At 44.8% G+C, this 11,250-nt stretch overlaps 1 protein-coding gene and 1 pseudogene across 1 annotated transcript; both read right to left on the bottom strand.

The window, feature by feature from the left end:
• Positions 1-8,475: 8,475 nt before the first annotated feature.
• LOC123172487 (myosin-10-like) lies at positions 8,476-10,403 on the bottom strand. Its single transcript, XM_044589453.1, has 2 exons — positions 10,374-10,403; positions 8,476-9,460 (listed from the first exon to the last, which is right to left on the bottom strand). Exons 1-2 carry the CDS (start codon positions 10,401-10,403, stop codon positions 8,774-8,776), a joined length of 717 nt encoding a protein of 238 aa, XP_044445388.1. The 3' UTR covers positions 8,476-8,773.
• A 141-nt stretch (positions 10,404-10,544) lies between these two features.
• On the bottom strand, positions 10,545-11,243 carry LOC123172488 (kinesin-like protein KIF3A; annotated as a pseudogene).
• Between the last annotated feature and the right edge of the window lie 7 nt (positions 11,244-11,250).

Raw genomic sequence — 11,250 nt, forward strand, 5'->3', positions numbered from 1 at the left:
ACAGTAGAGAAAATCCAGTTTTTGTGCATGATTTTATGCAGCCAGAACAAGATGAAACTGTTGCGCAACACGAGGAGGATTCAGGTGCTGCGGGCAGCGATCCCGAGCCTGCAGCGTTAGCGGCTGCAGGCGGACCAGGGGCGAATCTGCCTCGACTGCGCAGCCGCCGCCGCGGGAACGACGCGTGGCACGCGCTGGATCGCCCGCTGGATCTCCCGACAGCGCGTCGTCAGGTGGGCGCACGGGCTCCTCTCTCGCGGGCCGCCAGGTGGGCCAACCAAGCAAGGGAGACGTGCGCACGGGCTCTTACGTCGATCTGCCACGACAGGATGAGAGATCCTCTGTTGCTGGCGACAGATCTGCTACGGGATCGCGTGCTGACACGGGATCGCGTGCGGATCCTCCCTCCTCTGGCGGATTTTCTATATCGCATGCACCTACAGCTCCTGATGTGCCAACTCGGCGAACACGGTCACAACACGGTATTTCAAAACCTCAAATTCGTACAGATGGCACAGTTAGGTATGACAAGCTCAAACATCGTTTTGGTGGTCTGATAACTACTGGTGAACCTCATAATTTGCAAGAAGCTTTGAATGATACAAATTGGAAGAGGGCCATGAATGATGAGTATGATGCTCTTATTAAAAATAAGACTTGGCACTTAGTCCCACCAACAAAAAATAAAAATATCATTGATTGTAGGTGGGTCTATAGGATTAAAAGAAAGGCAGATGGTCAAATTGACAAATACAAATCAAGGCTAGTAGCAAAAGGTTTCAAACAAAGATACGGTATAGATTATGAAGATACCTTTAGTCCTGTTGTTAAAGCAGCTACTATCAGACTTGTTCTTTCTGTTGCAGTATCCAGTAACTAGAGCCTCAGGCAATTGGATGTTCAGAATGCGTTCCTCCATGGCGTTCTAGAGGAAGAAGTCTATATGAGACAACCACCTGGCTATGAGATTAAAGGCAAGGAAAATCATCTCTGCAAACTTGACAAAGCGTTGTATGGTCTAAAACAGGCACCTCGGGCATGGTACTCCAGGTTGTGTGACAAACTTCAAGCACTTGGTTTTAAACCATCAAGAGGGGATACTTCTCTGTTCTTTTTTAGAAGAGGAAAAACTATTATGTTTATGTTGGTCTATGTTGATGATATAATTGTTGCTAGCTCATCACAAGATGCAACTGTAGCTTTGTTGGCAGATTTGAGAAGAGATTTTGCCTTGAAGGATCTAGGAGATCTACATTATTTCTTGGGAATTGAAGTTAAGAAGGTAAAAGATGGCATCCTTCTGACCCAAGAAAAATATTTTATGGATATATTGAAACGTGCAGGTATGAAAAATTGCAAGATTTCAAACATGCCTCTCTCAACATCTGAAAGGCTGTCAAAGGAACAAGGAGAACCTTTGGGGGCTGAAGAGTCAACAAGGTATAGAAGTATGGTAGGTGCCTTGCAATATTTGACATTGACAAGACCGGATATTTGTTTCCCAGTGAAAAAAGTTTGTCAGTATTTGCACTCTCCTACCTCACAACACATGAGAGCAGTTAAAAGAATTTTGAGATACCTTAAAGGTACTATGAGTACAGGTCTAAAATTCACTAAGTCAGCTTGCAACATTGTTAGTGCCTTTTCAGATGCTGATTGGGCAGGATGTCCTGATGACAGAAGATCAACAGGAGGTTTCTGTGTGTTCTTTGGTCCCAACCTGATTTCTTGGAGTGCATGTAAGCAAGCTACTGTTTCAAGGTCAAGTACTGAGGCAGAGTATAAATCATTAGCCAATGCAACTGCTGAGATTATTTGGGTCCAAACTCTTCTGCGTGAACTTGGAGTTGCTCATTCACCAGTTGCCCGTCTTTGGTGTGACAACATTGGTGCCACATATTTGTCAGCAAATCCAGTGTTTCACGCAAGAACTAAACATATAAAAGTTGACTATCATTTTGTTCGAGAGAGAGTAGCTAGCAAGCTACTGGATATTCGGTTTATACCCACAGGTGATCAAGTTGCTGATGGGTTTACCAAAGCCTTATCATTGCGAAAATTGGAAGATTTTAAGAGCAATCTCAACTTGGTGAAGTTATGATTGAGGGGGCGTGTTAGAATACATTGTAACACGTATATACGGTATAAATATAAACCGTATATACGCCCAGTACGCCCGGTAGGCTAGCGTGTTGCGTGGTTGTTGTAACCTGTAGTTGTGGTTGTTAGGATTCATCCTCATCTTGTATATCTTTCTTGAGGATCAATCCAACAACCGAACTACCAAATCTTGTAAACCTCTTTGCCTATATAACATGCAACGCATCCCTGCCAGAGGCATACGCTTCATCCAATCTTTCATTGCCATTGGACTTTGGTCATCAGGATGCTCTTATTCACTCTTTTATCTGGATTGATGGATGTTCCACCCAAAATTTACGAGACTGCCGAAGACTATGAAGTGTTTTCTCACTTCTCTTACTTCTATCTGTCACAAGTTACAGATTCAAGGTATGTATCACCGAACCAAGATCAAAGATCCGGTCAGCTGCAGTCATAAGATCATTTCTCTACATGACAACACTTGTATTTTTAACAAGGTTTGGTAACGATATGAGATGGTCATTTTCCTCGATTTTCTTGAGAGTTGTGGTTCTGTTATGTTTATTTTATCCCATAATGTCTCTTTGCTTTGTGAAATATGGAAATGCATCATTGTTAACCATGTATTGTCATTTTTTGCTCATCCTAGGAACTGATGAGATTAAATATAAGTTTGAAGTCTAGCTGTAGAATTGGAAGTTCATAATTTGCATGGAAGGATTCTAACACCAGGACTACAAGATGCACGCACGATCTCCGCCCCGCCGGAGGACCTTTAATGGCCAATGTTCAAGTACATTTTTCACCTTTTGGGCAGATCTAAGTTTGATTTACAACAAGAGTCCCACATAATACACGATAAGTGTCTGAAAATAGCAATTTGTACATAACTGATCATAGGATTTTCAATTCGTAATCCCTGCACTTTATGTGTTTATATACATTAAAATTTATGTAAACGACATGAGATTATGTACATGACTATATTTAGTAAGAAAATATTGGATCGCATAATTCATAGTTTTGCAATCTACTAAGTAGTCAGTACTCTGTCCCTTGCAAAAAAGTTATTTTAATATCAAATATCTAATATGCAAATAAAGTTAATCAGTTTATATATTATCATGTGAACAGGACTAACAATTCCCGCATCAACGCGCGGGGAATCATCTAGTATAAATTAAAACATGGAATAAATTAAGCGGGGCAATGCCCCCCTCCCATATTTTCTCCGATATGAGTCAGTTGTCATGATTGAAACGACAACGATACTAGAGTGAGAATATAAAAACGAAGCCAACTAGATACTTGATAACCTAATGCAAGCCATTTTTAAAATATTGTCTTCCTAAAATTTTAACCACTAATTGTTGAATTTGGTGTTCTCACACTTAGAGCCCGAGATATACAAAGCTAAGGGGGCCAGTAAAACAATCCTCTTTGATGAAGGTGAAGAAGTTATTGCTTAGAATCATTTAGCGGATAGCACCAGTAATGTAGTTACAAAGAGATGTTTAGTTCCTCCATTGGGTCGAGTATGGAGACACCTTCCCGTTTTCTACTAACAATGCCCAGGGCCATAGTCTTGATTCTTGTGACACGACTATTTCGATCGCATTAAATGCTACTGCACCCACATGGCTCTTTATTAGCATTATGCCATTAGTAGGAATGATTGTGATCCTTGAATATGTTGCCATGAAGGTCTTCAAGATCCCTTCAATCACCCGACTACATGCATGGGCTATTGGCGAGAAAACGAGCACAATGACAATGTAAATAATAAGGCTACACATCGGGAAGCAATGTATTATGGCATATATCATACATTATATCTTCTATATGAATTTACATTGAGAAACATGAAAACAATAGTGAGGGGGCTAGTGCCTCCCCGGTCCTCCCAGAGATGAGTCTTCTACCATGACTCAAAGTACGTAGAGTGAGAATAAAAAACAAGCCTACTAGATAATAGGTCACCTGATAAAAGCCATTTTCAAACCAGTGTCTACCGAAAAATGAACTACAAATAGTGGAGCTTTGTGTCTTCACTGAGCTCGAGATATACCAGGCTAGGAGTCCATTAAAACAATCATCATTGATGAAGGTGAAGAAGTCTTTACTGAAAACCATCTGGTGGACAGCACCAGTCAAGTAGTTACTAGAAATGTTTAGTTCCTCTAGTCCATCAAGTTTGGAGACACTTGCCTACAGGATAAGCAAAACCCAAGCATGCAATACATTAGTCATTCGCCGCAAGTTACTTTGCACATTGATAGTTCACCTTCTCTGTATGTTAGCTAGTTATATGCCTCATATTTCTTTGACATTTGATATTTTTTATATTCCATTGAGCAACCTTGTGACATGCGCTCCTCATAGGCCGGGCATTACTTGAGCTTTCCGTAGAAGAAAGTTTCCCCTAGTCAACTTGTCGGACGGCGGAGCACCGAGGTTGAGGATGATGGAGGTTGAAGTGGAAGACATGGCGATGGAGGTAGATTGATCGATAGTTAGTTTGGGAATAGGTTGGGTCTGTATACCATATTAGGTTGGAAGCGTTCCTACTCCTCATAAGGAGCCGCGTGGTGTTTATTTATGTGTTACGTGAAAGCACCTGTTCGCGGTGTACAAGGGAAGGTCGATCGCTAGGATATAGCTGCGTACAGAGAAGAGAGAACTAGATAGCTTATGAGAGGGAATAGAGATAGAAGATGGTTGAGATTACATCAAATTTAAACCATATCATCTAACAACATCTACAGGCTCGCCTATGTGACTGCGGGGGCCAGGAGATGGGCCGTCCTCGACCATGTCCACCTCGCCGCTGGAGACCAGCTCGTCGACCTCCTCTAACATGGAAATGGTATGGTATATTGCCTCACTCGGTTTGGGACGTACATGTGCTCCGCCTGCCACGGCGTCACCGTCGGGAACCTATCATTCTCGAGGGGCCCACATCAGCATATCATGCATGGCAATGGCATAACAAATGGATCATCCAAATGCATGGGACCGGACCAGACCTAAATTCATCAGCCACAGTCTAGCGACTGTTGTCGTCTGTGGGCAACCTACCGTTGGACGCCAGCACCAGTTTCTCCCCGCCATACATCCATGTCTCAATTTTTACTAGTGCCAAGAATCTGGTGTTCTGCGACGGTCACCTGTACCAAATCTGGAGGAATGCAACCAGCACAGTTACTTTGCAGCTCCAGGGAGGCGGTCGACGTCGTGTGGCACAGGATGAAATATTTGCTCTGAGGTATGATCCCCGGTGCCAGCCATGTTGGGATGTTGTTGCCAACTTGGTTGGATACTCAGTGTTTGTTGGTATGAAAAATTCGGTGTCGTTGTATGCTGAAGGTGTTTCCAGACTCAAGGGTAATTGTGTGCACTGGATCGGTGGGAGAGGTAGGGATGAGGGCATGGTCTTTGACATGAGGACTAGGAGGTCCACACCTTGCCTTCGCCCAGTGGATGGTGTCATTCCGGAGTCTCCACATGGCGCAGTCTGCTGGTACTTTCTGAGTGCATGACCCAGTGAATAACTGCAATACTAATGAACAAAGAGTTTATCAAACCCGGGCAAGGGTCCGGGCTGAACGTGCACAATAGTGATTTGTCGCTAGGACAGCCTGGTGATATATGATGAGCACCACCAGTCACATTGGTGTTAGTGATGCTTGTCATGCCCGAAACAAGAGATCTGGCATAGTGTAATTTCTATGTGTGGCCAAGCTTGGCGGTTGTGCAAGGAGAACGAAGCAATATTGCTTTCAATCGGGCAACAATAAAACTGATGGATTGATTATATTCGAAGCCAATGGTACAACAGTAGTGGATGCTTCCGCAAAAGCCAAGCAAAGAGAAAAGGATGCAGAGAAACTTGAGAAGAATAGAAGGTTTGTTTATCTATGTCTGAGATGACCAGTGTGCATGTCTTGAGAAGAACAGAAGAAGAGTGAAGATCTAGCAGCAGCAACAATACATTTTATGGTTTTCTTTTCAACGATTCTGTGTGGAAGGTTGGAGTCTATGAATATAGAAAAAAGTATGTGCTGATGCTCCTTTTGAATTGTAAATTTGTAATTCCAATTTTACTGAAACATTCTCTTTGCAGCCATGGTCTAAACTTGAGCACTAACATGTTCATTACAATGATTCTGCGTGAGCCGCCAGGTCTTGTTTGTCTCAATGCTCGCCATCTCTTCCATCATAGCGGTGCGCCACTCCTTGTCCTTCTCCGCCTCTGCAAAGCTTGCTGGTTCGTCGGCAGAGAAGAGGCACACGTCACTGTATGCCGGATCAACCTGGTCGGTCGCATCGAAGAGATTGTCAAGGGCGGTGGTGTGGACGGAGTTTCTGGAGGGGTGGGTCAGCATGCTGCCTTAGCCGAGGCAGGCCTCTTGTCGTCGCGCGTGTCCGGCGTGTTGTGTTCCAGCTGATGCAATCACCTGCAGGAGGCACGCGGGTGATCAGGTGACCGTCGGCGTCGCACAGCTGGAGCCACCCGTGCCGGATGCGTGTGTCCAACCCGATCTCGTATAGTTGTCCGAGCGACTTGATGCTACTGCAGAGGCAGGGTATAAAGTACACCTCTGACAGCATGAGGTGTTCCCTGCTCCGGCATGCGAACAGGATCGTGCCACGCTCCTCGATCTCCACGGACGTGTCGTCGCCGATCTGCCTGGACATGAGCCAACTCGGTCCGGCTCGGGGCGAGCCTGCAAAAAGCTCGGGCAAAGTTGCCGAGCCCCGAGCCAGCTCGACATTGCCGGCGAGCCATGAAACGGACCTCGGCCCGAGCTTTCGAAAAGCTCAGTGCAGCTCGCGAGCCTCGCTATGGTGGGTCACAGACAGGTGGGGCCGTCTTCCCCGACAAAGGCGGAGACGACATATGTGGGGCGGCGAGGCAGATCATGACCGGCGAGGAGCGGCCGGGGCGGAGCAGAACCCAGGCAAAGCTAGTGTTGAGTGGTGGCTGGATGCATGGGAGCATCTCGTGCGCCGCAGGTGGCTGAGGATGACACTATTGGTTTTGGATCCCAAGCCGGACTTTTTTCTCAGGGAGCCCCAAAATTCACGGTTACCACGGTAACCACGAAGTACCGTAAAAATTCAGATGAAATTTAAAAATCAAATTTTGAATTAGAATATTTCAAAGTCCATATAGATAAAGTTTAAGTCCTTCTTTGAAGTCGCTAAACTTACCCTAGCGTATTTGCTATTCACACGCACCTATTGCGGCTGCTCTCACAGATCTCGAGTTCGACTCCCTGCAGCTCCCACAATTTCACAATTTTTTAAGTTTTTTACTTTTGCATTCTAAAAAGGAGATAAATATGCAAGGGGGAATACTCGAACCCGCGAGCCGCTGCTCCAGAAAGGTGGTGGTAACAAGCTAGGCCATAACAAGCTATGCTGCTACATACGAGATGCTGTAAATTTAACAGTAAGGTCAGCGTTTGAATTCAAAATTTAAAAAAAAATCAACTTTTTTTTGCACGGTATGAGTGTTTTCCGTGGGGTAGCGGTAAACGCGATAACCAAAACAGTGGGTTTGACAGAAATTAAAGCTACCAAAGAAAAGACGAGCTTTCGGGCCAGACCGAGCCGAGCCATGCTCGGCCTGCACTATTTTTGGTCTAGCAAAGATAGCTCGGCTCGGTCCATCTCAACTGCGGGCCGAATCAAACTCGGGGCAACCCCAAGAAAGCTCGGGCCGAGCCGAAAAGCCTGAGTTTTATGTCCAGCCAGAGTCGCCGAGCTTGACGAAGCCGCATACGCTCGTGTCCAGCTCGGAGAAGAATTAGCACCACCCACACATGTGGTTGCTGACGCCGGAGTCCAGGAACCAAGCCGTGTCTTAGTGACTGGCCTGCTTCTTTGATGTAGCATTGGATTGAGCAGGACGTGCTCGAAGGACGGTGCGCTCGGACGTACTTGTACAGTGAGTGAGTCCAGGCTTGCGATCAGCAATGCCTGCTCCTCTTCCTGTCCTTTATGCTCAAAAAACCGAGCACATTTTCTATGGCTTTTCTCATTTCTTTCTCTCTATGCTCGAAAAAACATCTAGTAATATATTTTAAATCATTAAACAAAGAGTTCCTTTTATGCTCTATTCCATCTGTCTATCATCACCACTTCATATATGTTGCTACAGGCAGGTATTTTTCTTCGAGAAAACAATCTACAGAACACGTATGTATGCTGAATATGCAACACATAAAAAGGGTATAATATATGTTTGTGTTCATGTTACATGACTCGGAGAACCATGCATATATCAAATAATATAGATAAATGTGCTCGGTGTATATTGATAAGCAAACTCACGATTATTGTTTAGTTATCAAATGTAAGCCCATTTCCAACACCAATTTTTTTTAGTATTTTTCTACTAAAAAGAGGATGTGATGAATGTTCTCAAGGTAACAATACGGGCTAAATATTCTTCTTAAGCCTCTCAACCTCAGCTTCTGAAAGAATTTATGACTATGCTCTGCTACCAAAACCTCCGATGACCAGAGCTTGCCTTCACCAAATGCTTGATGGCTCGGAAGTTTCCGCTTGAGGGATCCTTATTATCTCATGATTTCTACATCCTTCGCCTGAGGCAAGGTACCTAATTGCATGTTGAGCATCTCAGCTCATGCTTTCCAGCAAGCTATATTCCTGTGAAAGCGTCCAATTGAAGTTTATCATTTTCACCCTCCATCAAATCCTTGTTGGCTTGAGTTACCTCCACCTTCATCTTAAGGTCCTCCAATTCCGTCAAGATTTCTTCCTTCTCAGCATCAAATGCCTTTGCAGATGCATCTTTCTCAACCTCCAGCCGAAGGTTATCATTTGCAGCCTGCACCTTACCATAATCATCCTCCAACTCCAAGTTCTTTGCCAGAGCTGCCTTGAGCCTTGACTCCAAAGATTCTACCCTCGCATCCAGCTCTGCCTTCTGTGCCCCCATGACCTTCAGCTCCTGCACCTTATCCTTAATTTTCTTCTTCGCTTCTTCCTGGTACGCATCTGCTGCTTTCATGAGCGCCAAAACCGCCTTCCTCGCGTCCTCCAGCTCCCCCGCCTTCTCCTTAATTTGCTTCATTGCCGCTTCTTGGTATGTATCAGCGGTGTTCATTAGCATCAGACCTGCCTTCCTCGTGTTCTCCAATTCCTCTGCCTTTGCCCTAATTTGCTTCTTAGCTTCCTCTTGGTACCTATCGGCAGCATTCATGAAGAGCAGGCCCGCCTTCCGGGTGTCCTCCGTTTGCTTGGACAGCTCACCTGATAGTCCGGTGTTTTGGCGCTCCAGCTCTCGCACCTTGTGCCCCAGTGTCAAGACCTGAGTCGAGGACACCTAAGCAGTCCTCGTCTTTTCCGCCAGTTGCCTCTCCAATTCACGCTTCTCGTTGGACAGTCGGGAATTTTCTTGCTCTATCCTTCGTGCCCTAAAATATTCTTCAACATAGTCTGAAGTGTATGTTTTAGAAAAGGGTGTAATTACTAATTAGTGGAAAGAGATGCATGGGATCACGCTGCAGGCTGGACTGCACACATGGAGATGGGATTGATTTGATGGAAGAATATATACATATGCTCTGGCGTAGCGCACCTGACCAATACGAACGACGATAATATGACATGTTGCAGAGACTTGCACTTGCTTGCGGCTGCTGTTGTGTTGTCACACACTCGTCGAAGGTAAAAGATGTAGCCCGTCGTCCTTCATGCCCATGTGGATGGAAGCTACCTCGGGTGAATATCTATCTATATGTAGATAAGGGACCGGAAGAATGAAAAGAGAGAAGGAAAGGATGGAGTGTCAATGAGGAAGGCGAAGGAGAGAAGGCATACATGGGTGCTGCTGGTGAACTAAGAAGAGGCAGGATGCATGGAGTGTTGGTGAGGGAAGAAGTAGAGGAGGGAAGGTATGTTCATAATGTGCTGCCAAATTAAAGAGTGAGGGAGTGGGGCTCATCTCATGTGTCTAGTCCAAGACATCTCGCATGACTTTTTAAAAAGGAAACTAGAGGGTCCGATCAAAACCAAACTCCGCTCTTTGCCACTTTTTTCCCTTATAATTTAATGATGTGCAGCTCTCATGCATGTAGTGAAAAAAAAAATCTAAGCATCTGTCCATTTTGCTTGTGTTTGTTGTGGTACTTTGTCATCAAATGTTGTTTGTTTGGCATGCGGAATTGTTGCATAGTCTTTAATTTAGGGGTTTCTCCATGAACTTCCCTTGGACGATTGGATCATTGTTACTTGACCTTTTTGGCTACACCTAGGGTCGTGGGCATAGGGGCCCTAGGCCCATATCCACCCCTAGCTTTCAGCAAAAGTGAAAAAATGTATGGCACCACAAATTACATCCCAATGAATGTAACATGAACGAAGACATCACATATCTCAAAGATTTTTTTTATTTCATTGCATAATACCAACTATTCACCATTGCATTACTAATGCAACACATTACAACCAAGTTATTTGGAGCCGCACGGTGATAAGAATGATAGAATGCTACATTTATTCTTCTCATGTGCCTTAGCAACTATGAGATGTAGCTGCTCCTTGTCTTTGCTAAGGGCATCAATCTCACTCTTCTTTTCCTCCAATGCCGCCTTTAGTTTCCCATTCTCACCATCCTTTTCAGCAATGTAATTCTGGAGCTCCTCAATTTTTAGCTTCAACTTGTTACCTTCAACCTTCTCAGACACTAGTGCTTTCTAGACTGAATTCATCTCATCATTCAGGCATGAATGCTTCGCGTCAAGTTCAATGCAGGATGCTTGCAGCTGTGAGACAGAAACGCGAATCTTCACCAACTCATCCTTCAGCCTATCTGCCTTGACATCTTTGTTGTACCCTGCTTCCTCAGCTGCTTCCTTGCTGGCGTGGATTTCCTCTATCTTCCTCTTGAGGCTCTCTACCTCCTTCATGAATTTGGCCTTCTCGGCGTCAAATGACTTCACAGCTGCCTCCTTCGCCTCCGCCAATGCAGTCAAGTCCATCTTGAGGCGTTTGACCTCTAATTCAGACATGGCATGTTTCTGCTCTGCTATTAAAATCTCCAAACGAAGCTTATCCTTTTCACCCTCCACCAAATCCTTCTTGGTTTGGATTTCCTCCACCTTCCACTTAAGA

This window comes from Triticum aestivum, unplaced genomic scaffold (assembly GCF_018294505.1).
Source record: "Triticum aestivum cultivar Chinese Spring unplaced genomic scaffold, IWGSC CS RefSeq v2.1 scaffold55295, whole genome shotgun sequence".
NCBI classification, from domain to species: domain Eukaryota; kingdom Viridiplantae; phylum Streptophyta; class Magnoliopsida; order Poales; family Poaceae; genus Triticum; species Triticum aestivum.